The sequence below is a fragment of the Arvicanthis niloticus genome, chromosome 2 (assembly GCF_011762505.2).
Source record: "Arvicanthis niloticus isolate mArvNil1 chromosome 2, mArvNil1.pat.X, whole genome shotgun sequence".
In the NCBI taxonomy this organism is placed as follows: domain Eukaryota; kingdom Metazoa; phylum Chordata; class Mammalia; order Rodentia; family Muridae; genus Arvicanthis; species Arvicanthis niloticus.
The window spans coordinates 126,086,391-126,114,389 of record NC_047659.1 but is presented as its reverse complement, the minus strand read 5'-3'; the positions used below and the strand labels follow the sequence as shown (position 1 = coordinate 126,114,389).

At 52.2% G+C, this 27,999-nt stretch overlaps 1 protein-coding gene and 1 long non-coding RNA gene across 9 annotated transcripts in view; one reads left to right on the top strand and one right to left on the bottom strand.

Moving 5' to 3' along the window:
* The window catches only part of Dlgap4 (DLG associated protein 4), a 147,719-nt gene that overhangs the window by 39,355 nt on the left and 80,365 nt on the right, over window positions 1-27,999 (bottom strand). For 3 of the 6 annotated variants that reach the window (XM_076930114.1, XM_076930115.1, XM_034496877.2), the window contains exons 3-7: window positions 19,409-20,477; window positions 16,738-16,982; window positions 15,363-15,477; window positions 14,316-14,366; window positions 11,191-11,431 (exon numbers count right to left, since the gene is read on the bottom strand). In XM_076930114.1, the coding sequence (XP_076786229.1) occupies window positions 11,191-11,431; window positions 14,316-14,366; window positions 15,363-15,477; window positions 16,738-16,982; window positions 19,409-20,404 (1,648 nt within the window). In that variant the 5' untranslated portion in view covers window positions 20,405-20,477. Of the gene's footprint in view, window positions 1-45; window positions 1,188-11,190; window positions 11,432-14,315; window positions 14,367-15,362; window positions 15,478-16,737; window positions 16,983-19,408; window positions 20,478-27,999 lie in introns of those variants that run through there. The other 3 variants (XM_076930117.1, XM_034496879.2, XM_034496878.2) reach the window with 2 other exon arrangements.
* On the top strand, window positions 1,322-13,537 carry LOC143441482 (uncharacterized). Of its 3 annotated transcripts, none has more exons than XR_013108941.1 (3): window positions 1,322-2,210; window positions 4,969-5,093; window positions 6,971-13,537. It is a non-coding gene; the product is annotated as an uncharacterized LOC143441482 (long non-coding RNA). The 3 variants fall into 3 exon arrangements; XR_013108940.1 differs by having other exon boundaries at window positions 4,966-5,093; XR_013108942.1 differs by having other exon boundaries at window positions 4,966-5,142.

The following is a 27,999-nucleotide window of genomic DNA, read 5'->3' as shown; positions in this document are numbered from 1 at the left end:
GCGGGATGACTCCGCCCGGCCCGACCCGGACACCCCACCACTCACATTGCTTCAAGAGCTCCAGACACAAAGCCATGAGGGCCGGATGGGGGTCAGAGACCCAGAGACCCGGCAGAAACAGAAAAGGGAGAGGGCGTGACAAGGAGCAGAAAGAAGGGGCGACAGGGGATCAGGCAGAGAAGCAAGGGACAAGATCCCCGGGCAGAGGAGAAGGCTCAGAGGCAGGCACCAGAGACAGCAATGAGACCACCGACACAGATGCGTGGAAGAGGCAGGGAGAGCAAAGCGGGGGACCGGGTCCAGAGAAGTGGGACGCTTGGAGAACAAGGAGAGACAGTGACAGCGACAGCGGACAAACCTAGGAAAGGCAGAGGTTCTGAAGTTAGGGCGCTGGGGAGATACTGTGGGCTCAAGGAGACCACTAAGGGATGTAAGAGGTTCTAGAATATATGGGAGGCCCCGGAGAAGTGGGAAACCCTCGGGGAAATACAGACTAGGTGGAGGTAACCCCCGGGAATCAGGGGCACACGGATCAAGAAGGACCCTCAGGATGTGTGGTAAGCTCAGGGGAGGCCTGGGGGAGTGGAGTGTATTCTGAAGGAGAGGTCCCAAGAGATCTAGGGAGTCCTGAAGAATGGGGGTCCCAGAACCCGTGGCTGTAAGAGAGGAGAGGAGCGCTGGGAGAGGGGACCCGAGATCCTGGAGCGAGGGAGGGGCCGAGAGCGCGAGAGCAGAGACAAAGAGACAGCGAGCTAGGGAGAGACAAAGCGGGCTCAGCAGGGACACGGGCCCGAGGGCTAGGGGCCCGACAGAAGGACGGAAGCGCGGGCGAGCGGGCGGACGGACGGACGGACAGACGGGAAGACGGGGCAGGGCAGGGCCGGGCGGAGGCGGCGCCCGTCTCCTCGCGGGGCCGCGGCTGCTCCGGGCGGCGCTGGGCGGGCCCCGGGCGTCCGGGCTGAGAAGGCGGCGGCGGCGACGACGTGGGTCGGACAGACGGACGGAGTGACGGATGGACTGGCGGCAGCTGCGGCCAGCGGCGGGCACTCACCCTCCTCCCTCACGCGGCCCGGCCCGAGGCTCCGGTTTTGTACGCCCGAGAGGCGGGGCCTCCGGGTTAAAGCCCCGCGCCGGCCCCGCCCCTCGCGTCAGCCGCGCGCGTCGCCCGGGATTCCGGGGCCGCCAGGGGGCGCGCGCAACGGGGACACAGCGCAAGCGCGCACGCGTACCGCGCGGCCCACGCCCAGGCCGGCTGGTCTTGAAAGGCAGTGCGCGCCCGCGCCGACTCGCGCATGCCCGAGTGAGGGGCTCCGCCCTCTCGAACCGCCCCGACAAACCGGTTCCAGCTGGAACGCAATGTACGGTCTGTACGGGAGGTGGAGTGGCCGTCCGTCCCTGCGGGCTCACCCTGGTGGAGACGCCTCGCTGTAGGTAGGGAAACTGAGGCTGAGGAGAGAGCCCACCGTGGGCTTTCCGTCCCTCACGCAGGTCCTAGCTACTCAGCTTCGCAGATTCTAGTTGTCTCTCCGCCCCATCCCTTGCTGTGCTCCCAAGGGTCCTAAGGATGGGTTCAGTATCACACTAGTGTGACCTTAGACTGGTTGCTCAGCCTTTCCGTGCCTCAGTCTCTGTAAAATGTGACAACCGAGTGAGTCCCCTCCCCTCCCACAGACTGGCAGTCCATTTACAGCAGGTTCTGCCAGGCACAGGGCTGTGAGGAATGAGGAAGGTAACACTGTTTCCAGTCTTCCTTTTGCATTAAGACATAATAATGACAAGAGCAACAAACTTATTTGATGCCAGCACTGTGCTAAGCACTTTAAAAGCAGAAGTTGGCTACAACATGCTATTCAGTTTCATTTGCTTTACTTAGTGAAAAGGCAAAGTAAATTCGTGACGGACTATGACACCCCAAGTCACCCTTGTGTCACTGTACCTTCCAATTCAGTAACACTCCCTGTATAACCTTGAGCAAGTCCCTCTTTCTCTTTGGGATTTGCCAGTCAGTGCTGAGTGTCCCCTGAAGAGAAACCAGGCAGAAACAGAATTTTCACAAGCAAGTCTTTCACCCTTTGATCCAGTTCACTCTTCTGAACAGAAGAACTCACGGGCAGCTTCAATTTGGACTTCAAGTCTGAGACCTTGGTACTAGAGGAATGTCAGCACACTTCTCTATTGGTCCCACCCTCCCCCGCCTCAGGTCCTGTAAGGTATGTATGGGGGGCATTTTGTGTACTGACTGCGTCCTTACCCAGGAGCTCCAAGTCAGGCTAGCCTCCCTGAAAAGAGGAGTTGACTGAGCCCAGGCCTGAGGTGTAACAATGGCAGACAGGCCTCAGATCCTCCTGCACGAGTCTGGGCTTCTCCTAGGGGAGGGCAAAGGGTCCTTTCCAGAGAGTTGCTGTCCTGTCCTAGTGTTCAGAAATGGCAGCTGGCTTGGAGACCTGCTCATCAGTCCTCCAGTCCGGGTCACCATTTCCGTGGATTCCTTAAAAACAGTGAAAATCTGTGCATTCAGCACATAGTAGGCACTCGGTTACCTAGGAACATCTCTGTACTGGCTGCTTTTGTGTGTCAACTTGACACATGCTAGAGTCATCAGAGGAGAAGGAGCCTCAGGTGCGGAAACGCCTCCATGATATCTAGCTGTAAAGCATTTTCCCAGCTAGTGATCAGTGGGGGGGGGGGGGCAGCCCACGGTGGTCCTGGGTTCTTTAAGAAAGCAGGCTGAGCAAGTCATGGGAAGCAAGCCAGTAAGCAGCACTGCCCATGGCCTCTGCACCAGCTCCTGCCTCCGGGTTCCAGCCCTGTCTGAGTCCCTGTCTTGAATTCCTCCAATGATAGACTATGATCTGAAAGTATAAGCTGAATAAACCCTTTCCTCCCACACTTGCTTTTTGGTCATGGTGTTTTCATCATTGCAATAGAAATGCTCACTAAGACAATCTGGGACGAGGACATGGTAGAACGGAAAAAGGAAGCCTGCCTTCTACCCAGTGCTCTGAGAAGAGGGGCCTGTTTGAGCAGTAGGAAATTTTGACAGTTATCCAGGAGAGGCCTCCTCAATCCTACTACCTCTGACCCAATAGCCCGGACAGGACCACTGTCCCCTGCCTGACCAGTATGACAGCTTCTTTCTCCCACTGCCAGATGATTGATTCTCTTGCTCTTTGTCAAGTCCTTGGGTTGCTTCCTTCCTAACCCCACAGGACAATGAAGAACTCAAGGCTTTGAGAAACATCTCCTTGACCTATTTTCTGAGTAACCTTGACTGTGACACTCCTCTAGGCTGAAGTGGCTTTGCAAACCATCCCACCCCCTGCTTTGAATGTGAGTGTGTGTGTGTAACTGGGTTAAGTCAGGAATGGCAGGTATGTGTAACAATGACCATAGCAGACATCACTAATTGGTGGTGGCGCACTTAATCTTCTTAACTCAGATTAAATCACAAACCTTAGCTTCAGGGATCAGAAATGACACTCAAATTACAGGATACTTGCCCTGACACTCTGGGGGTTGGATGGGCTGAGCTGACAGGAATCTGCAGTGTAATAACCAGAGATTAGGGTGGACTAGGCTTGGGAGACAAGTCCAAGGGATTTTGTCAGCCTCCCTTCCTGTGTATATGTCCAGGAGAAGGGAAAGGAATCAAAGAAAGCAGACAGTTATAAGAGATGAGAGAAGGAACAAAAAGAGAGGGAAAGCAGCCTGTGACTTACACGGTCAAGGTCTAGATAACCAATATGAGGCCCAGGGAGGGACAGGTATCTCTTCAGTGACACAGCAGCACGGAAGAAAGTACCCTGGGCCTCTGAGCAGGGAGCTGGAATATTTTCTGGTCTGGAACTTGTCCAGCTCAGCCTAGAGCTTCCAGTATGGGTGGAGAATGACCCTAAGTGTGTGTGTGTGTGTGTGTGTGTGTGTGTGTGTGTGTGTGTGTGTGTGCGCGCGCGCGATGCGTGCATCCATGCATGCACACAAGCTCCTGTGTGACCATATTCACAATTGAAGACATATAGAATGTAGTTGGATGTAGTTGGTAGGATCAAGGTGCCACACAGTAGTCTCCCCACCCCCAGGCCACTTGCCAAAGTCCCTATGTGATATCTCAGCTTCTGAATCTGTGTGATGTGATTCAGAGGGAGTGGGAGAGACATAGAAGGGGGGGGGGGGAGCCCAAAACTGAGAGGAAGGAAAGGAAGAGAAACAGAGGGCTGAGGGAGAAACAGAAGGCAACGATTGGAGTGGGGGAGCTGAGGGAAGAGATAGGAGGGAGGCTTGTCACTGTGCTTGCTTCCTCTCAGAAGCATAAAGAAAGGAGAGACAGGATCAGAGGCAGACCAAAGGGTCATACCGCGGCCCTCATGTCCCCTCCCAGGTGTCCTCTGGCTGGGGAGGGGGCATGTAGAAGTGGCAGCTGAGCCACTCCTGCCAGTCACCTGCCAGAGCTATTTCTGGAATGTGGAAACTGGGTCAGAAAGGAGGAGGGAGGATGGCAGTGCTCCCAATGGAGCCGGGAAGCTGCGAGTAGTGGGTGGGCAGCTACATGCCCCGCCCCCATGAGAGCAGCTGGTTCTGCTAGGGGCCCACTGCCTCAATAGCTACCCTGCACCCGCTCTGTGAGCACATGTGCTCAGGGCGGAGACACAAAGAGCTACATGCCTCTCAGCTACTCGGGTTCAGAACCAACTGGGGAGGGCAGGGTAGTAAGAAGAGAGCCTTCTGGGGAGGGAGACAGTGGCTGTGTGCTGGTGTGTGCCTGGGTAGAGGTGGGTGATTATAAGCAGAACTTCCATGTATGGTTGTACAAATTTTACACTGATTAAGGATGCCCCGTATGTGGGGCGCTACTCACAATATAGACATAATCAAAGTATATAATTACTATGACTCCCCCCCCACCCCCCGGCAGACAGAAATAAAAAACTGTATTCTAATAGAAACCGTATCATGGTGACTTTTCAGCAGATGGTGGCTGAGTGGCATTAGGGGCAGTGTCCTTTCTTAACTTGGCACAAAACTACCACATGGACCAGCTGCAGCTCTGGCCAGAAACCTGGAAATCTGGTGGCTTTGGCTTTCCTAGGGGGCAGGTGAGTGTACTTGCTGAGCACCAGAGGAGCAGAGGTCAAAGAGGAGCAGGTATGTGGTAGTCACTGTAGGGACCTACGGTGAAGGCAAATGGGGTAACCTAAAGTGTTTCTAAGGCCTGCTTTCTAAGGCCACGGGTGTGTGGGTGTGAGCTTTGATGAAGATACACAGGCATGTACTTTGTGTGTGTGGTGTGTTGAATTAGGTTTGCACATGTATATACGGGAGTATCAGTATACGTATATCTTCACATCTTTGTGTATCTTTCTTTGTGTGCACACACTTAATGCATGTGTGCACATACACATGTGGATGGCCGTGTATATGTTGGATATCATTTTTAGTCTGTACCTTATTTTTGAGAAACTCACCGATTTGGTTAGGCTGGCTGACTGGTTAGGGATCCACTGTCTTTGCCACCTCAGAGATAAAATTACAGTCTGTGATGGCTTAAATGAGAGTCTTCCACCACAGGCTTATATATTTGCATATTTAGTCCCTAGCTGGTGGGACTTTTGAGAAGTTGAGAAGGATTAAAAGTATTAGGAGGGGTGGCCTTGCTAAGAAGAAAGTGTGTCATTGGGGGTGGACTTGGAGGTTTCAAAAGTGCACGCCAGACCCAGTGTCTGTCTGTCTGCCGGCCCCACCCCCACCCCCGTTCTGCCTGCTTCCTGAGAATCAGGATGTAAAATTTCAGCTACTTTTGCAACACCATGCCTATCTGCCTGCTGCCATGCTTCCCTCCATGATGATAATGGACTAACCTCTGAAACTGTAAACCAGTCCCCAATTCAATGCTTTCCTAGAGTCACCTTGAGCCAGGTGTGGCAGTGCCACAGGCTTTTATTCCCAGAACTTGGGAGGCAGAGGCAGGTGGATCTCTGTGAGTCTGAGGCCAGCCTGGTGTACAGAGCTAGTTTCAGGACAATCAGAACTACACAAAGAAACCCTGTTTCACCCTCCACCTCCATCAAATAAAGAGTCGAATTAGTCATGGTGTCTCTTCATAGCAATAGAACACTAAGAAGCTGTAGTACCATACCTGGATCCCACCCCAACCCCATGATATCTGTGATCTGAACTCAGGTCTTCAGGCTTGCACAACCGGCACAACTGCACCGTCCTTCTAAACCCAGTTTCATATATATATATATATATATATATATATATATATATATATATATATATATGTATGTATGTATATACACACACACACACACACACACACACGTCTTTCTGTATGACTGTGCACATGCATCTGGGCAGGTATGAGACGTTGTTGCACAATACTTTCTTGACTGCATTTGTTTGTGCAAAAGCCCCCAAACAGTTTAACTGAAGCCCTACATTCTTATGTTTAGTAACAAATGCAGGTTCATCCAGAATGTGCAGTGTGTGTGTGTGTGTGTGTGTATGTGTTCTGTGATTGTCTGAATTATTATTACTTTACTGGAACGAAGTTGGAATTTATTACTTTAAAATTTTAGGGCTGGTGGGGGCTCATCACATAAAAGTGCTTGCCATGCAAGTCTGGTGGCCTGAGTAGGATCCCTGGAACCCACATGGAGATGGAAGGAAAGGCTGGAGAGATGGCTCAGCACCTGAGAGGCAGAGATAGGCAGAGCTCTGTGAGTTCCAGGGGAGCTAAGGCTACATAGTGATACCCTGTGGGAGGGGGGAAGTGGGAGAAACCATGCATGGCCATTGTTTGCATACTCAGAAACACACACATGCACATACATATGCATAATAAAGAGAGGTATTTTAATGCAAATTGAAGCAGAAATAGATTATAGGTAGATGATAGATCAATTGATACTGAGATTGAGATTGAATCAGTGACCTCATTCTCAGTTCTTTATATTCATACCCCTGCTAGGACTCACAAAATCTCTGTGGCATCAGCTGTGGATTAGTGACTTGCTTTGACCAACTGTTTTTTTTTGCGGATGTGAAACCAAGAGACTTGAGACAAAATGAGGTTGTCCTTCTATCCGTCTGCCACCTCCATGGGGAAAACATGGCTTGGCTGGGACACTGGCTCCTGAACAGCCTGTGGGCCCAGGGTATAGGACACACGGAGCAAAGGCAATCGACAAGCTCATGAATAAGTTTGCTGTTGTTCCCCGCTGTTCGTTCCGAGGCACCATTGAGACGGTTCACACCACAGAGGGTGACTTCATAACAACCAAGAGATATCATACTGGCCCCAGGACCAGGCACTGAGGAGATGCTGAACAACCTCTTAGAGGCGGATCAGAAAGGAAGCCTGGATTCTAGGTGGGTCAGAACTCCGAGTGAAATCCACCTATAGTGACTTCAAGTGTGCAGATATACTTGGGCAAGGCCTGGCTCCTTTTATAGGATGTAAAGAGAAAAGAACTCACAAAAGAAATAGCCAGCCTGTCAGGGATACAGAAAGGGCCCAGAAATTGCTGAGTTGGAAAATAAATCTGTCAGCTTTAGTCTCCTGCCAGTAGATCACTTTCAAAGTAAGATACAGCCTAAGATAAAGATCAAGACAAAGTCATTGCCTGTTAAAATACCACACAGGCTGAGGCTTAGGCCTTTAATCTCAGCACTTGGGAGGCAGAAGCAGACTGATCTCTGTGAATTCAAAGCCAACCTGTTCTACATAGAGTTCCAGGCTAGCCAGGGCTACATAGTGAGATACTATCTTAAAAAGAAAGGCAAGAAGGAAGGAAGGAAAGGAAGGGAAGAAGGAAAGGAAGAAAGGAAGGAAGGAAGGAAGGAAGGAAGGAAGGAAGGAAGGAAGGAGGGAAAGAAGAAGGAAAGAAGAAGGAAAGAAAGAGGGGCTGGAGAGATGGCTCAGTGGTTAAGAGCACTGGCTGCTCTTCCAGAGGTCCTGAGTTCAATTCCCAGTAACCACATGGTAGCTCACAACCATCTGTAATGGGATCTGATGCCCTCTTCTGGTATGTCTGAAGACAGTGACAGTATACTCATATACATAAAATAAATAATTCTTTCTTAAAAAATAAAGGAAGGAAAAAAGACAGACACACAAAAGCACTTGTTTTTCTTGCCAGAGGGTGGGGTTTGGCTTACAACTGCCTGTAAGTCCAGTTCTAGGGGATCTGACACACTCCTCTGGCCACTATGGTCAACTGCATGTGGGTAGTGCATATACAGAAAAGCAGAGCAGGTACACACACACACACAAACTTCTCAGGTCAAAGGAGCTGTCGGAAAGCTCAATGGTGTGTCCCACAGCAACCCAGCATGCCCAGTGTAGAAATAGTGAAGTTAAGGGGGTGGGACTCAAAGTGGTTGTGGATATGACTCTGGCACAAAGAGTTACATGAAATTAAACTGCATAAATTAAATTAAATAAAACATGTTTGAGCTAGGTCAGTCAGCTTCTGCTAAAGAAGATGAGTCCTACTAGATGAATTCCCAGGAAGGAAGCAGGCAAAGGTCCAAACTTCATTTCCCTGGGTAGGAAATCTCCAGAACCAGTCTTCCATCTCACGGAATGTGCTCAACAGCTTGCCCAGAAGAACTTTACAATCCCGGAGTCACTAAGCCTGTGAGCCACCTTCTGTTCTGGTTGAACAGAGTATGGGTGGCAGCTGTCCTGTCCTTGTGCTAAGTCAGGTCTCCATTGGGGGAAGATGGTGTTGGGCGACAGGGAGGGTGACACGGCTTTTTAGATTACTGCTTGATGGAACAAGAGATTCTGTAACCAGATCTAGCACAAATGGGTCTCCACCCTGTGGCTGCATGAAAGTTAGGGGGATCTTGGGTAGGATAAGTGTTCTGTATGAGAGGCATGAATACATGTGTGGGATGCAGCGGGCTGAATTAATACCACTGATCTTTTCAACCCTCTGAATACATGCCCTTTGCATAGGGATACAGTCTGCTCTACAAGAGTGAGCAAGGGGCCTCACCCTGGACTGCCAGCTCAGTCGCACAGCTTGCTTTACCCAGGGGTATTTGCTTATGTTGAATGTGCTTGTGCTGTTAGCTAGGCTCACTCTCGTGTCTTCTGTTCTCCTCGTGAGAAGAACTCATCCTGGGTAGACTATCTCTGGAGGACCTGTGGTTCCAGGAGAAGCATGAGGCTGACAAACGTGGAGATATCCATTGTCATACTATGTTTGTTGTGCAGTGTTAATGAAGCAAGAGCTACGCCACAGAGGGTCCCGCCTAGTCTTGGGTTCTGGAACGTGCAGCTATGGTTCTGTGCACTTGTGAGTAATGGAGGTTGGAGGAAGTTGAGGGTTTATTTGCAGTGAATTTCTGTGGATGTCCTGTGGCCTTCTAAGCCCATCTCAGTAGCACACGGGAGGTAGAGGCAGGTAAATCTCAGATTGAGGCCAGCCTGGTCTACAGAGCAAGTTCTAGGACAGCCGGGGCTACACAGAGAAACCCTGTCTCAAAAACACCCTCTACCCCCATAAGAAATTCTCAGGAGTGTGAGAATGTGGAGAAGGTGATTGTTACCGAGACTCCCATTGGTACAGCGGAGAATGTGGAGAAGGTGATTGTTACTGAGACTCCCATTGGGACAGCCTGACAGAGCTCTCTGGATTTGGAAGCCACAGAACAGCAGCCCTCACCCCAGCCTGGAGACTTCTAAGTAGAGTAGCGGGTCGGCAGACATGACTGCAGGCAAAGACGGAAGGCACTAGGGAAGGAGTACATCCTCCAAGAGGCAACTATGTTGCTCTTTAAACAGGTTAAAAGGGTCGCAGGGTAGGGGGTGGGGCTGCAGTTGTCTTCAGAGGGCTCTGTCCTCGGACAAACTGCCCAGCAAAAAGGCTGAGGAGGAAGGACCACTAGATGGAGAAGCTGAGGGGGCGGGGGGCAGGAAGCAGCACTGCTCACGCTAGGAAAGTCGATACCAGGAAGCCCCTTCCCGACAGGATAAAAAACCAGACTGGCTTCAGTTGTTCAGTGTCCCAAAACCAGTAGAACCAGAAACAACAGTGAACAAGACCCAGAGAGAAACCAACCACGACACCAGCTCCTCACCAGGGTTTTTCAGCCATGGCAGGCCCCAGGGGCAGCAGCATGAGATTTGCGGCAGAGATTAGACTGGAGTCCTCACATCTAGTGAGGCTATTCCTTAGGTTATGAAAGGGGCCAGAGTTTAGGGGTCTGCCCTGGGGTACCCACTAGGGGTGGGATGGGAAGTCTGCAGAGGGTATGGGTGGAGCAGTGGGACCACCGTTTCCACTCTGTTCCCTAAGGGACCAACCAGTTCATTTAATCAGTGTTGGTCACCTGTGTACATCATCTGTGGGACTCAGGTTCACTTAGTAACATCAAATACCAGCAGCCATCTCTTCTTACACAATCCAACCCCATTGCCCTTGACTGGCATGGGGATTCAGAGTTGAGGCAGGTAAAACAGTAGTACCTGTCGTGCCCCAGCAGATGGTGTTTACTTAGGGTCTGTACGTGGTAAGACTGTTACAGGTAAGCTTCCTGTGTAGTCCAGCAACCCCAGGACTCTAGGGTCTGGCTTAGTCATGGAGAAAATAAAGGACTAGAAGAACAGACCCAGGGCAGTCTCAACCAGCCCACACTTTGTACTGTGGCCCCTTGTCTGACTTTCTGTTTTTGCCCGGCCTGCATACACAGTATGGCTCCTTCCTCTGCTTACACACAGTGGTCATCTTTAGAGAATTCAGAACAATGTGAGGATGGCAGGACCATCTCTGACTGTGAACATGAGCCATTCATCCCACTGGGAAAGCTGGGAGCAGATGTAACCCCTAGTTACATTCTTCGTGCCTTCTCTGAAGGTTCCTGCCTTCCCTATAGGGTTGTCTCCCCAGCTAACCCCAAGTGGGTTAGTAAGCCCCACCTACGAACAGGAGGCTGCCCTAAGCAGGAAGCAGCTAGGGATCTCTGGGCTCCCACCCTCTCCCTGCCCACTGGAAAGTCTGTTTCTGATAGCTGTTTGGCCTGACCATTCAGCTGTTAGTTCTCCACCGTCCCTTCTGTGGTGACTGATGGGTTCCTCCCCAGCGTCTCTCTAGGCTGCCCACCTGGACATTTCTTGTGTTCCCTTCGTGAACAGTGTGAAACAGAACAAAACACCAACCTCCTGCATATGGTACTCACTCGGAAGTGTGCGGCTGTTGCTGAGGCTGCCAGTGCTGGGCGGTGGGGAGAGGGACTGCAGGGAGACACTGTCCTCCTCCTGCGAGCAGCCCGCCTGGATGGCTCGCAAGTAGCTGTGGCTGCGTGAGCGGAAGTAGCTGGGCAGCGGCAAGTCAAGCGCCTCTGCGGCTGTCGACTCGGCCTCACTGCAGGCCGACTCACAGGCTGCCTCGTACTGGTCGCTCAGATCTGCCTCCCGGACCTGTCCAGACAGAGGCAGGCATCAGAGTCCGGCTCTGCTGCTCTAACTCAGCTTCAGGGCTGGAGGCTTTTCTTGGCTGACCCTTAGTCTATCTCTCCTCCTCTCAGTTCACTCGGTACAAATGGGCTCTTAAGGATTAAACAGCCTGCTCACCTCCGTGGGCCTTCGTTTTTCCATCTACAATGAGAAAAATGCTGGAATAGTACAGTATATTAACGGTATTAAACCTTGTTGTCTGTACTAATCTACTGAATTCAGCATGAAACAATCTGATCCATTGGTAATGCCTGCTCTGGGTGTTGGAAGGAGGTTTTATTAGGTATGATGGGTATTTACCATTTAATACGTTCTATAAGCCAAAGCAAAACAAAACAAAAAAAATAGATTAAAAAAAAAAACCCAACCCCCCAGAGAGACAGTAAGAGGAAGTTACTTGTCAAGGGTACCTAGTGAGGAAGGAGCAGAAGTAGCAATCCAAATACGTAAGGAACCGTAATCCAGTGGCTGCTGTGGTGTGGGGAGAGGTCTGGAAAGGAGGCAGAGGCTGGAGCTGAACGGATGCAATAGCTTGGTGGATGGTGGCACCGGGATGATGATGTCTACCAAATGCTTAGATGGTCCCTCACATAATTGGGAAGGTATCCGGAAAGGTTTGAACCTGTGCTGTCATGGTAGCTATGAGACACAGGTGACCATGCCATTTAGGTTGAAATCAATTAGAATTAGTAAAGTTTGGCAGACATGCTAGTCACATTTGCTGGGTCAAAAGCCACATGGACGGACATGGACTGTAGACCGTTAGCTATCACTGCAGGAAACTCCACTGGACAATCTGCTAAGTTAAAACCAGGCCACATGGCATACCCAAAATACATTTACAGAGGACATTAAAGCATCATGTTATCCTTTAAAGCTGAAAACGGGGGTATTTTTGAGAGCCTCTGTGACTGCCCAGGGCAACAAGGTCTTGCTTTGGATCTTCACCATAGGAGCAGAGCTCTGAAGCAGGTTTCAACTATGGGCCCATCATCTCCCTTACAATATGAAAACTGGGCAAATCATCTATTCCGTGCCTCAGTTTTCCATCTATAAAATGGGGCTGATAACAGTCTTAATTTCAAAGTGCTGTCAAAACTAAATGAGGGCTGGATATAGTTGCCCGTCTCAGTGCTTGGGATGTAGAGGCAGGGGGATCAGGATCTTAAAGCTAGGTGGGCTGCAGGGGAAGGTTAAGGCCAGGCTGGAATATGAGATCCTGTCTCAAAACAACAACAAAACCAAAATCATACAAGCTAACTCATCACCTGGTCAGAACAGAGTCCAGGAAAGACTCACTGGTCACACAGCCCCGATAATGCAGGAAGCTGTGTGGAGTGAACAAGTGTTTATAACTGTTTGTGAAGATGCTCCCAAACCGACAGGAGGTGTCAAATAGTCTGCATGAGTCTCCCTGAGAGCTTCCTATGAACAGGCGCTCCTGTGCATGTTGATGTCACATGTTCACCATACACCTGTGGGAGACCCAGGATGGAGAACTGCCTGGCCTACAGAACACTCCCTGCAGAGTAACACACTGTCCTGTAACATGGGGAGGGGTACAGTACATACTGTGGTTGGAATTAGGGGACAGCCAATGCTAGTGTTAACGCTATGTGGTATGTGCCTTGGGAGACATGCCCAGCCCAACCAAGATGAAAGGCTGGATCTGAGTACATTTCTGTTGGGGTCTGGTCTGCTGCTGTGTATTGTAACCCCCCCCCCCCCCCAGTAATTAGCCAAGCCAAATAAAATAACCACAGTCTGAGTCCCATTCATTTGTAAGCTACACGGGGATGTGGTGGTTTGAATATGCTTGGTCCAGGGAGTGGCACTATTTCAAAGGGTGGCCTTGCTGGAGGAAGTGTGTCACTGTGGGCCTGGGCTTTAAGACTCTCCTCCTAATCATGTGGGAGCCAGTCTTCTCCTAGCTGCCTTCAAATGAAGATGTAGAACTCTCAGATCCTCCTGCACCATGCCTGCCTGGATGTTGCCATGTTCCTGCCTTGATGATAATGGACTGAACCTCTGAACTTGTAAGCCAGCGCCAATAAAATGTTGTCCATGTAAGAGTTACATTGGTTATAGTGTCTCTCCACAGCAGTAAAATCCTAACTAAGATGGGGGATAAGTTTAAATTGGGTCAACTATACATTTCCTGCCCCCTTTTCCTAGCCTTGGAGCTGGGAGGAGAGGGACCACTCCTGGGATGGGTGTCCAGACAAACACACAGACAGCCACAGCCGCTCTGGCATCACACCTCCCAACTTTTATAAAGTTAAAAGTTTCCATATTCACACCCACACCCCACATCCTTAAAGGGTCACTGGGACTCTGGAAAGGGGAAAACCAGGGAACCTGAACTGTCAAATGCCTCCAAGCCCGTAGCCTGTCCAAACAGAAGCCTTCCAGGTCTCACCCAGGGAGAGAGAAGCAGAGGGGGCGGGGCATTCCTCAAGGAGAAAGTGCGTCACCATCTAGCTGATAGCAGACCAGCTTGGGAGCTTAGTGCCCTGACTCAGATCTCAGGGGGAGGCAGGACACATTACAGGTTCTCCTCCATTGTCCTGCTTCTGCTGCACTGCCCTGCAGCGACTTCTTGTCCATCCACAGAACCTAGCTCGTGCTTTCCCAGTTATGAGAACAAATTAAGACACAGTGCAGTGATGGATCAGGGTCAGGACATGATCACATTATGTGTGCCTCACCTCCATCCTCACGGGGGCTGCCGTCCTAACACAGCTCTGCTTGGACCTAACCAAGACTGAGTACCTAGATCCCTGATCTGAAGGCTCAGGACCCAGCCCTGTGCTCTGGTTTGGGGTGCAAGACTGGCAAGCATACTGACCTGTTGATCATGGCCGAACAACTGGGGGATCAGGGAAGCCTGTCCAAAAACCTGCAGGAGAGAGGGGGTGCAGATTACAGGAGGGCCAGGCTCGTCTGGGCTACTCAGGACTCTTCCCTATCGATATGGATTCTGTTTGGAAGAAGTTTTGCTTGGCTTCCTCAGGATGGGAGCTTACTTCCGGGGCTGGCATTATTGAGGACACGTTCTCTGCACTCTTGCTGGCACCATGGGCTTTTACCCATCTCTTTTTTGCTTGGCAGGCAGCCCAGCCAGAAACACAGGTCAGAGACCATAACCAGGACCACCTTCTCCTGGACACTATGGAACTTTAGGGCCATCTATGCAGCTCAAGACATTCAGCCTTTTAGGGGTAAAGTTTTGGAGAAAATAACAGTCAGAGGACCCTGGATTAGAAGAGATCTTGGGCTGGAAAAAGAACAGTAGAAGTCTGTGGGGTCTCCAGCATGGCAGATTCCAGATGCCTTTCTGTATAACTAAGGGCAAAGTTATTCTGGGTACCTGGGGCAGGCAGGGATGTATGTGAGGGACAGAGCTATGAAGATGGAGACACACAGAAGACCTAGGGAAAATGTAGTGAACAGGGGAGAAAAAGTCAGGCAGGGAAGGAGGGAGAGACAAGCACGGAAGGAGGGAGAAAGGGAGGGGAAAAGGGAGGTACAGACACAGACAGGAGGGAGCTGATGAGAAGGGTGAGGATAGGCATGAAATGTCTACCAAGAAAACACCTAATGAGCCTCTGCCTGCAGGGTACAGGGCTAGATGATGAACCTACAGGGAACAAGAGTGTGTAGGGAAACCTCAAGAGGCAGACCGGCATAGACAGCAGTAAGCTAATATGATACAGGGACCAGGGAGTGAAAAGTTAACTGGGGCCTGGGAACAGCACTGGGGACTCCTGTATGCAGGGTGACCAGGAAAGGCCTCTGAGACGTGGAGGCACCTGAGACGTGGAGGCAGCAGCTGAGCAGAGTTCTGGATAGACAGTGATGCACTGAGCGCCCTGACCCCCCTAGTCACCCTCACCTGGCTGATACAGCTGGAGTCATTGAGGCTGTCACTAATGGGGTTGTAGTCCTCTTCCCAGCTGGGGCACTTGGAAGGCAGCAGCATGTCCACTGAATCCAAGCGGTCCAAACTCCTGGCAGGGAAAGGGGTAGACAGGGCTCAGCCCATCCACTCTTTAACTGGGGAACTGAGGCCAGGAGGGAGAAAACTGACCAAGACTATTCAGTAGCAGAGGGGAAGTGGAAGCACTGCCAGCTGGGCAAGGTGGGGGGGGGGGGGGGGCTCCAAACAAATGGAGAACTCTTACCTTTGGGAACCCAATAAAATCTGTGGCAGACAACCCTCGCCTGTCATGCTCACTGTGGCCTCAAGGTGGCAGCATACGCTTACATTGCCTGCTTTAAACTGGAGGCCATGCAACCGACTCGTAGGCTACAAAACTGAAAATCTGAGGCAATTCCAGAGACTAGACAGAGATGGGTGGAGGCCAATAGCCTTGGTATTTACTGGAAAATGCCCGAAGGTCCTCAGGGCCAATGTGATGTTCAGATATGGACTTGCTGCTTGCCCTGCAGACCTAGTTTCTCAGCCTTTCTGATATTACCTACCCCTGGACCTCCCCACCCTTACTTTAGGTCAGTTTGGGCTCCTGACACAGGGCTTGGAGTAGCATCCAGCTTTCTGCAGAGTGTGCCTGGCGAGTCACCACCTCTTCCTCCCACCTCATATGGTCCTTATTTATGGAATGAGGATGACACATTGCTGGCCCTGGGGTAAGGACTTCAGAATGCAGATTTAAGTGCACCAGATCAAGCACAGTAGCCAGCAAAACCAGGGTCAACAGACATCAACCATTGCTATAACTGATCCCTCTCACTAAGGCTGGCTCTAGTCATGAAGGATAAAGGACCCTGGGGCAACTCACCTGTGCATATGACCCCTGTGGCCGAATTTAGCTAAATCAATCACCCAAATTATCACTATGAGCAGGGCTTAACTGTAAGTGGGGCTGTTTGGGGGACAAGCTGTTAGCAGGCAGGGCTAACCTAAGCATGAGAAAACTCTTATAGGGGATATTCACCTAGACCCGAGTGAGAGCAGAGAAACAGGATCCATCTGCAGGCCAGGGTTCTGCTAGGGTGGCCAAAGGGTGAGACACAGGGTATGCACAGTGTGAGGCTCACATAGGGGACACAGCTAGTCTAAGGACAGGATTACAAGTTCTGAGACCTTTCTCAGGGAAATCTTGTCAGGTCAGGCCTCACATTAAGTCAAAGTGGTGGCTCTTGCAGGGTTCGACTACGGACAGTATGCCCAAGGGACGAGGCATACCCGAAGGGGTGGGGCTCCGGCAGGGCTGTAGTTTTAGACCCCTGGATGGGCTCCTGCTCACCTGCGGGGGTTGCTCTGCTCTCCCAGGGACTGTTGCGTGGCCCTCAGGTAGCTCTGACGCCGTGCTGCAGTCTTGGGTGAAGGCTTAGGGCTACCACCGCCAGACTCATCACTGTCCTCGTCGCCCATGGCCTTAATATAGCTGCCACTGCGCATGCGCCGACACGGGATCGGCCCCTCAGCGGTACTCTCCATTTCTCGAGGGGACAGCAGCGTGGTGCTCCACTCTCCCCCTCCGCCGGGTACCTGGAATATCCAGAGACAGGACTCAGATGGGTCCTAGCAGCCAGCCAGGTTTCCAGACGGTCACTCAGAGAATAGGATCTCACAGACTTATCCATCTCCACTTTGACAACTTGAGCCTTCTCTGTTGGCTTTCCTGTCCTTGATCACCCAGCATCAGCAAACGTTGGGCCGGGAAGACTAACTGGGTTCTAGAAGTCTCTCTGCCACAGCTTGAGTGCCTGGCCTTACCCAAGTCCATTCCATTTCAAGCTGGGTTTGTTCCAGCAAAATTTCCCACTCCTGTGGTGATGACAATGGCCTCGGTGCAGCTACACTTATGGGGCATTCCTTGTGTCCCATCTCCTCACATGCACTCCAAGGGATGGACTAGGAGGCCCCAGTGAGAACACCAGGGCCAAAGGAAAGAAGTCTCCCACAGACAGACCCCAAGATCTGGAATCTGAGCCTGGCTCTACAATGGTCGTTAGAGGATGGGGATCAGAGCCCCCCTGGCACATCGGCATGAGTGTGAAGTCCCAGAATCAACTTTCTTTGTTGCAGACCCATCTGTGATGGAGCTGGTCATCCTATTCCAAGTGGCTTTTCCACGTCTGATGCTGTCAGCTGCTCTGGGGTAGTAGCGTGTGCAGTCTACACTCCCGTCCCTCGACTCACTCTTGGAAACATGGTTATGTTGGGCACATCATGGCATTTACATGCTTCAGAAACTGAAGCCGTGTCCTGTATACATCTTAGCACACTCAGAGCAGGCGCACGCCTGGCCTGCTCGCTTGTGTTCCTCAGCAGACACTCCCAGCATACGTCACACCTTCTCAAGGACACACATCAGCGACCTCAACACACCCCCTCCAACGTGCGCAGAGATGATACATGTTGCATACCCCTGCACAGCAACTGTACACACACGGGGAGGCTGCTCTCCTCCTAGAGAATGCCAGGTCCACAGGTTTCTGGACACAGCAAGCCCTGCATCAGGGATTCAAATACACACTTCCTCATCAGCATGGTTGGATGGTGTCACACCCTTGAACCTTCTCGTACCCTTGATACCGGTGCCTACCTCCTGCTGAGGACCTACTTCCCAAACTCAGCTTTCCCTCAAACCCCAGCTGACCATCTAGCCACCTAGTCACCAGGACCTATGAATTCTCCCTCCCAAATCACCAGCTGGTCCATCCCCCGTTCACACTATCCCCCCTCCCCCCGGGGGGGAAGGGGACCTTGAGCATCCTTGCTCAGAACCTGTGGCCAACCCACCTGCTCACTCTGTCATCCAGCAGGCAGCACAAGCCCCCCCCCCCCCCCCAGGCCCAGAGTCCTCTCCTGGTGTCTTGAAAGCATTTCCTATGTCAGACCCAACCACACCGAGTAGACAGAGTGCAGGTCACACACTTCCCTTAAATGTCTAAACTAAGGTGGCAAACAAAGACAGCCACAAAGCCGCTCAATATATTTAAAAGGCTGCCTCAATTTCAATTTCCTGCTACTGCAAAAACATACCCCTCCCCCATGGTGTCACTGTCCCTGGAGTTTTATATAGAACGACAAGAACATGAGCCTTGTCACACCTTGGAGTCCATCTTTTCATAAGAACACATGCATCTGATGTGACCTCTGCATGCCAGCCAGGCTCGTGCTTGCACACACTGGGGACAAAGTGCTAGCTCCTTCCCATGTGTGAGCCGTTCCTGTCCCTTCCACCATTGGGCTCTGACTACACACCCCAGCACGCAGAACCCTGCCCCAGCTCACCGTGCAGCAGCAACGCTGAAGCCAAGCCTTCAGCTACCCTCAGGTAGAAAGCTTTACTGTGTGAATTCCTCAAGACAAACCTCCCTCTACCCCCGAGTGTCAGGCCTTGGGGTTGGTGGCCCTCAGCAGCTCCTCATCCACATGGACCCCTGGCTCTCAGGACTGTGATTCTTTCTAGCTGTGGTGGCTTCAGTACCCACATGTCCATCTACCCTTTCCGAGCACTTCCTCCCTGCCAAACCCTGTCCTGGGCATTGGGGGACATCATCAGATGTGGTCTGTGTCCTCAAAGAGAATCCAGTCTCATGGGAGTGGCAGGAAGATGACCATTAGAATGTCATGAGTTGGTCCTGTGAGGGGGGGGAGGGATGACACAGCTTCCAGACCTGTTATCTAAAGGGCAGGGACATAGTTCAGTCTCTCCGGGGCTGGGTTCCCAAGGGCCTGGCTCACCTGGTGAGAACACTGTGAGGACAGGGATCCTCTTATTAACAGCCCCCCAACCTCCTATTCCACACTCGAGGAAAGCAATGCTTAGCATGGCACCATCTCACCAGTGAATCTGTGCTCCAGCTGGGACTCCAAACCATAGCCACCCTGTCCCACCTGCACCCTACCTGCCCCATCCCCACCCTGCCTTGCCCCCCCCCCACCTACCTCACCCTCACCCCTACCTGCAGGTAATGGTAGGCCAAACCCTGGTGGCAGGATTTGGACTTCAACAGGCTCTTATCCAAAGTGGCTGAGGTCTTCTGGCAGACCTCATGGGCATGGCTGAGGGTCAGAGTGGACCAGGAACCACGTTTGACATAGTTGGTGTCAGCGCCCACTCCAAGGCTGGGACAGGTCGCAGGCGGAGCAGGCGGGGGTGGCGGGGCAGTCAGCTCGGTGGTAGTGTTCTTGGTGGTTTTGAGCATGTGTCCACTGATGGTGTTGTAGGCGTGCATGAAATAGCGGGGCTGGGTACGTTCTGGCTGGCGGCCTAGAGTCATCAGGCCGGAGGCAGGGCCGCTGCGGAAGGCACCACCCTCACCGTCCAGGTTGTCATCCGAACTCCACCAGCCTGAGATGTTGGAGCGGCTTCGCCGTTTGGGCTCACCAGCCTTGGCCCGCTCCTTGCTTTTGGCTCTCCGGCCTTTCCCGTCCTCCAGGCCACCTTTCTTGTTGCCATTGCCACCCACCTTGCCCGTGGTGCCCTCCATGGAGGGTGCCTTAGTGAAGAAGAGACGCTGGACGGAGTGGACCAGGTGGCGAATGCGGCCCGGACTCTCACCTCGAGCCTTGGCCTCACCCCGGGGGAACTGGAGGGTGCTGAAGCCATCACGGTGGATAGGCAGTTGTTTCTCAAACTGGTCCAGGAGGTTGGCAGGAAGCCGGTTGATCTTAGTGGCCTGGGCATGGCTAGGGAATGGGCTTTCCTCAGGCACCTCAAAGTGGGAGTTGTAGTGGATTCGGGGGAAGGTGCTGCTTGGCGGGGGCAGTTGGTTGTTGAGTGGGAAGAGCCCATCCCCCGGCAGTGTGTTTTGCCCAGGGAAGCGGGCTTCCCGGGCAAAGGCCTCGGTGGGCGACAGCAGGTAGGGGTTGCGGTCAGGCCCGGCAAAGAGGGGCTCATGAGGTGGGTCCAGGCTGTCGGAGAGATGGCGGGGGCGACTGTCACCGAGGCCTTTCATGATCCTGGCCCGTGGGGCGGGGGCCTTTGCCCTAGTGGGGCACTGGGGTCACCTGTCCCAGGCAGCAGCTGTCCTGGGGAGAAAAAGACAATGCGTGGTCAGCTGGTTAACAGGACTGGACAGGGTGGGGAGCAGGATGAGGCACGTTGAGAATGACTTAAGGCAGGGGGTCTGCCCTTGTCATCATGGGACCAAGGACAGGAGTAGATGTCAAGGTCTGTGCCCTCTGATCACGGTCCTGTGTGACTGCTGCTTCGTATACACCAGCACTGGACAGGGGGCCCCCCCGCCAAAGGGGACAGCAGAGCCAGGGTTCTCTGTCTGCTGTCTCTGAGCACATGGTCAAAGCTACAGACAGTCTCCTGCTGTGGCTCAGTGGGCAGGTGTTCATGGAAACCCTGAGCCACATTCTGACCCTGAGTTCTTGGACTCCTCCCACAGTGGACGGTGGGCAGGGAGCTGCCTACTTTCATGCTCTTCCTGTCCCAACTGTCCCACTGTGAGGTGCCATACACATGCACACCCATCCAAAGCTTTGTGCACCCTGCCTCCAACAGCTACCCCTAAGGCCTAGGGAGGGTTTCTAGGGAGTAGCCACAGGCCCTGGAAGCGTGTGTCAGTCATCTAGACAGGGAATCTCAGAGGGCCAGAGAGACTTCCAAAGAGCAGGGCTTGTCAGGACCTACCTTACCTGTGGCCAAAGACAGTGCTGTCCAGATCTACTTTAACAGAGAGCCTTCAGGCCTCTGTAAACTTTGTACCTCCCCAGATGTTTAATGACTATGATCCCTGGGCTGGGTGCTGAGATCACAGACATCAAAGATGCTGACAAGCCCTCAGGCCATCTTTGCCCTCTAGGATGATACAGTGGTGGCCTGGGACAGAGTACCCAGGGTAAAGGGAGGCCCAGCCTTAGAACAAGGGGGACAAAACAAAGCCTCACACACAAAAAAAAGGGTGGCCAATGGATGGAGTCACTGTGACTCCCTTTGCCCATCTGTAAAATGGGACAGCTGGACTAGCAGATTTCTAGGACTAGCCTGAAAACACCAGTCCTTAACTTAGCCACACTTTATTTCTGAGCCTCTTCTTGGCTGTATCATGGAGGTTAACCAGGTTTCTAGGCCCTATGTCCTGCTCAAAGGAGCCTCAAGGCAGGCTTGATCTGGCCTGTACTTATCCAGGGGCACCCGGGCTATCCCTGAAACCAAGTATGGTAGGATCCTGAATACACCCAAGTCCTTTGCTGACATGGTGAAGTTAAGGAGGGGATCATGGCAAAGCTGGGGGGCCAGGACCGGATCCCGAGGTTCCTGCTGGACAGAAGAACTATCAGTCAGCTGAAGCAGAGGTCACCCCTATGCTGAGGTGTAAGCCAGGGAGGGCAACCGTTAGAAGTCAGAATGCCAGACTGTAGCCCAGGTTGGCCTCAGACTCACTATCCTCCTATCCCAGGCTCTTTGGTGCTGGTACAGCAAGCACCCACCGCCATGCCCGGCTTCTCAGTGAGGTGTTGACCTGCATTTCCCTCATACATAATCATGGTCAGCCTCCTGTCACCATGGCTCTTGGCCATTCCTACATTATTCTTTGGAGAAATGTCTACTGAAATCCTCTGGCTACTTTATCATTGAGATGTTTGTTATTCTTGTTGTGATCTGCACCTTAAACCCTTACTGGATATGGCTTGCATACTGTCTCCCACTGTCCCTACACAGTTGGCTTGTTTTTTTTTTTTTTTTTTTTTTTTTTTTGAGACCTATTCATTTTTCTTTTACATATATATGAGTGTTTTGTCTGCATGTACATCTGTGCACTGTGTGCATGCCTTGTGCCCAGGGAGACCAGAAGAACAGAAGAAAGGCATTAATTAGATCCTCAGGAACTGGAGCTACAAGGGCTTGTGAGCCACTAGGTAGCTGCTAGGAATTGAACCCAGGTGCTCTGTTAGAACAGCCAATGCCTCTTTTTTTATTTGTTATTTGGGACAAGGTTTCTCTATGTAGCCCTGGTTCTAAACTCACAGAGATCCACCTGCTTCCACTTCCCAAGTGCTGGGATTAAAGACATGAACCACTACTGCCAGGCTGCAGCCAACACTACCACCGAGCCATCTCTCCCGTTAACTCCCCTCCCCTGGGTTTTTGATAAAAGTTTTCCTCCTTTCCTCCTTTCCAGTCTTTCCACCAGCCCTGTGGCTCATTAGTGTCATGATGTCCCAGAAGGCAGGCCAGGTTCTCCCCACCTAAGTGGAGGAGGAATGAGAAGCCCTCCCATCCCAGGCTCTCGAGTGCCGGAATAACAAGCAGGCACCACCACGTTTGGCTTCTCACTGTGGCCATAATGTGCTGTGGTGGCCCCAGGTCCTTCCGCACTGACATCTCCGGCTCCAGCTGCCAAGATCACCAGCTGCTGACCGTTCAAAGCCAAGTTCCTGCTACAAACTGCTCTAAGTCAGACAGAAATCCTTGCAGGCCTTCACTCTGTCCCCAGGGGCGGCCTGCATCGAACAACTGGTTGCCATTATGATGCTCTTGCCCCTGTCCTAGACGCCTCTACAGGGCTTCTTGCTCACAGCTCTTCTGCTCACAGCAGAGCCTCCGGTGGGACTATACCAAGGTTCGATCCCTCCCTCAACCTGGTTCTGTGTGCTGGCCTCTTCCAGAGCCATCCTAGACACTACCCCAGAAAACCTCAGCATACTCATCCACACCACTGGGCCCAAGTCAGTTTCCTGTGAACCCTGAAGTAAGCTCAGTGTTAGTGTGTCTCTGAAGAGTGCCACCTCACCGTGGGGCACTGGCATTGACTAAACGGCTCTCTGAGCCAGTTTTCTCTTCAGCAGAGTCAAAATGAAGCTTACTTGGTGAGATTCTGATGAGGGCTAGCTGTGTCTCCATATCAAGCACCAGTCTCTGCCCAACTCCCACCCCTCCCTACACTGTGCTCTTGGGGACAGGCCAAGCCTTGTGGTCTAGGATGTGCCCAGTACAGCAGAGGGTTGGGATACAGCTGGAAATGGATTCAAGTCCTGCATGTGCATTTACTTTCTGTGACCTCAAACTGGTTTCCTGTCTCTAAGACAGCAGGGGTTTGAGCAAGGATGGTCTGTCTGCTCACAGTTGAGTCTCTCAGGGCTCCAGCTTAGCTGCACGCCAGTTCCTCAGGAGCCCAGCACCCAGGGGTGGCAGAACTTCACTGTAGGGAGTTTTAAAATAGGCATCCATGGCCCTGCAGGGGAGGCAGCTGGCTGCCGTGTACTGCCTTTCTCAATGAGCTATACTTAGGCCCGTCCTGGTGTCCATAATTGCCTCTCGTTAATATAAGCCTCATTGCCTTCATGGAAGCTCAGAGGAGGGAGATGCTGCTGCCTTGGGGAGCCCTCTGGGCTCTGTGGTGCTTCTGTGGCTTCAGCCACCACCCACTGCCAGCCACCAGCCACAGGACGGGCCCTCCCTGCCTTGCCATCCATCATCTTGGAGCTCATGAGCATGGGAGAGCCAAGTAGGGAAGAGGCCAGGGACAGAACGACTCCTCAAGAAGCCAAGCTTACCTGACGACATCAGTACTCTACTCTGGAATGTTCTGTGGATCCCTCTTCCCTGTTCAGTTCAGGCTCTCAGTCAGACAAACCACACCCACATTGACCGAGCCTCTAACCATCTTTAGCTGTTCTCCACTCTGCCCCTCAAGACCTTCCTTCCCCCAGTCTCTGGCATAAAGGATGCATCTGCCTCTAATGTTGCCTTAAGACAGGGAGAGGCTTACCAAGGACAGCCCTACTCAGTGCTGAGCCTCGATGGTAAGGCAGAGAGAGAGAGAAGTCGAGTGCACAGTAGGGCTGTGAACTGGATAGTGAGAGGCTAGGAGAGAGTGGGGCTGAAGAGACGAACACTCGACACGCTCACCTCAGGCTGTGGAGCACACAGACCCCCCCACCCGCCCACTCCACCCCCATCAGCTCTCTGAGGGGTGACTTGTAAAAGGGAAGATGGGTTCTTCAGGGCTGCCAGGGCCTTGATGCTGTTGGAGGTGTCTCTGAACACCCTCCTTCCTCCTCTTCTGTTATCAACCCCCGAGTCCAAGGACTGAATCAACTTTACCTCTCCACACGCTGTCATTGCTGATGTCCTGGCGTACGCCACCTACACCTAGCACTTCTACACTCTGATTCTCCACCCATTGTGGCCCTCAAACTCTGGACTCTCCTAACTGCTTCCTCAGTATCTCAGCCTGCACGTCTGACAGACCCCCCCCCCCATCTGTTCCTCCCACCAGCTCAAGTGAGAAACCAGGACACACTGTTCTCCACTCCTTCCAGTGGGCTCAACAGCAAACATTTCCTGACGGTTGTGCCTTCACCATGTCCTCAGAGTCCTGCCTCTCCACCTCCACGGCCCTGCCTGGGGCAGCTTCACACACAGGCAAATCCTGTCCTTAAAACAACAACAAAAAGAAAACAAAAACCAAACCAGTTAATTTGTATTTGTTATTTATTCTTATTTTATGTGTCTGTGTATCATGTGTATGCCTGGTACCTGTGGAGGTCAGGATTCCCTGAAACTGGAGCTGCAGACAGTTGTGAGCTTCTAAACGGATGCTGGGAATTGAACCAGTGTCCTCTGGAAGAGCGGCCAGTGCTCTTACCTGCTGAGCCATCTCTCTACTTTTTTTTTTTTTTTTTTTTTCTTTTTTTAAAGCTGAGGTTTCTTAACCAGTCTGGGCTGACCTTAAACTCATGGCAGTTTCCCCTCAGCCTCTCCAGCACCAGAATGGGAGGCATGAGCCACCCAGTCATGCTTCAGGCTCTTCCAAGACTCCCTTGGGCCCTGGATGGAACTCCAACTTTCCCTGATGTCTGGCCTCATTTCTGCCTTTAACAAGGAGTCTTCTTCATTCTTGTAACTTTATTTTCTCCCCCCTGCTCTGCCTGGTCCTGTCTGAAATGCTCTGCCTAAGGCTTTCAGGAGTTTGGCTTTCTTTAGGCCCACGTCATTAGGCTACCTCCACATCCACAGGGAATTTCCACGCACCACCTGGAGCCCTCTCTGCTGTGCCACCAGATACACAGTTCCTATGCTGGAACACCAAGTGTCACTGTCCTTTCTGTACTCCTAGTCCTCTCCCTAGAGCCTAGAGCTAGAGGGTGTGAAGTGAAGAAGTGCCAGGAAGTCTTGGAGGACCATGAAGAAAGCAGGAAGCCAGGCTGATGCGGTGGAGAGCGCCCGCTGTTTCCTGAATGCTGGGCAGTGGACTTCTCCAGTCCCTGACACCACTTCTCTGGTCAAACGCACCAGTGTAGCTCCACTTCCTGTCACATTCGCCTGTGACACCAACAGGATATTGTGGCAGTGGCTCTGTCTGTCCTCTCACACCAGGTTGTGAAAGGCAAGGCAGCATCTGCTTCACCCTCTTTGGCAAGTTGGCTGCTGAGCCCTGAGTCAGTCTTGGGGGAACTGAGACCTACAAGGTGACACGATATGTCCCTGAGGGACCCAGGCAAGGGCCAGGCTACACAGCTGCTCTTGACCCCCAGAATCTGTGTGCCAACATACAGGTTTTCTGTATAGCTAACTCTGGAGTGGGTGGTCACACAGACACTTATGTTAGAAGAGGAAACAGCTCTGGCGGCTGGGAGAACAGGTGTGGTTCTGTACTTGCGTTTGCTATTGCCTACCAAACTGGGATCCAGGCTCAACTCCCCTCTGACAGCTACACTCGATCCAGACAAGTGCCAGGTCCCACTTGCTTCCTGCTGAGTCCGTGTCCATAGCAACTGTTTGAAAAGCGTGACATTCAATCAACCAGTTGTTTGGTGGACAGGATTGCAGGCTGCTGGGATGTGTGGCTCACACTGTCTCTACAGCAGGCCCTGGCCTCTCTGAGACAGTCACAGAGGGACCCCTGGGCCTTCCTGGGAGTGAGCTCTGTACAGCTGCCCAGGATGTGGACACTGGGTTGCTGTGGTGAGAAGCTTGAAACCAGCAGGGCCCTGGGGTGACCGAATCCCATTAACCTTTGCCTGGCCTCAGGTGGGATGTTAGAGGTCATGGGGGCCCACGCCCAGCCTCCATCTCTTCATTGATGACTAAAAGACATGGGAAATGGCAATAAGAACCGTAAGCTCTAAATACACTGAACACTGGCACAGAGGGGCAATGTCAGACATCCTGGGGAAAAAAAAATCAAGGTACAATCCTTTTCCTTGGTTCTTCTCACTGGATCTCAGGTCTTTTCTCATTCTCCAACGTAATTCCAGCCTCCTTGTGCTGACTCAGTCACTGGAATCCACGAGTGACTCCCCTAGTGCCTGTTCACTGTGGCCACAGGACCTCTGTCCACACAGTTCCCACCATTTCCTTCTCAGCTCTTCCCATATTCGGCTGCTTCAAGTTTTTGCTCCGGCGCCACCTCCTCCCTGCCTGTCCACTACAAAGGATGCTCCACTCCACCCTGTCCTCTCCACACCCTTAATGATTTCCTCCAAAACACTCCCCAGGTACCCTGGTTATTCTTCAGAGCTGCGTCCATTTTCAGAGTCTCTCTCTTACGTGACGGAAAGGAAGGGAACAGGCGTGCCTTTCCCGTGTTGTCTCTGGTGCTGCTCACAGAGCAAGAGCCCAGGCAGGACAGGAGACAGTGAAAAGCTGCTAAAAGCACAAGGAAGTAGGATGGGAAGAACCCTGAGGAACAGGCCTGGAGAGAGTTGGGAGAGAGGATGAGTTAAAGCCAAAACCCACCCTGGGGTGAATATCCCTCAGCCTTTTGAAAGGGCAGAGGTTGAAGGGTAGGTAGCTCAGGGGCCACCATGGAGACGGCTCTTGGGGTGAGCAGGGGCTCATCACCTTCCTTTGCCATCAGGGCCTGGCTAGACCTGTCACCTCTCAGTTGCCACAGTGAAGAAGTATCTGTGGAGCTCGTGGAAGCCATGGTGCTGGCGCTGGTTGGCTTGCTGAACACCTACACAGGTCACCTTCCCTAACTTACTTCTCTCAGTTTGACAATGGAGGGAACGGCCTTAGCCATGAGGGACCTGTGTGAACCAGGGGGATACAGTTAAGGCTAAAGGTGGGCTAGAACAGGTTCGGGCATAGTCCTACTGAGGCACGGGTCTCACCCTGCCTCTCTAGCCACACACAGTCTTCTCACCTACAAGCTGTGGGCTCTGGCTACGTGGCAGAGCGTTATTATTCTGCCATCAAAAGAGAGAAAGTCCCGATACTTAGCCACGGTGGGCACAGAGCCTGAGAAAAGTCAGGCATGTGACACATAAAATTTCCAGAGCAGAGCAAGCTTGCGGAACAAAAGGTAGCTCTGTGCTTGCCAAGGGCTGGGTGAGGGCACTGGGAAGTGACAGTTTAATAAGGGTGTGAGGTTGGTAGGGGCACAGGAGGAACCCTGGGATAGAGGTGGTGACAGTTGGTCTGCACTAGAAATGTGCTCCATACCATCCTACTGCAACTTGAAAATGGTTGGGTTGGCCTGGGGCGCAAGCTGCTAGTGATACTGGGACTGTTTGTGTCTGCCTGGGCTGCATCTAAGTTCAAAGGCAACCTGAGCAACTTGGTGAAACCCTGTCTTCAAACAAGAAGGCT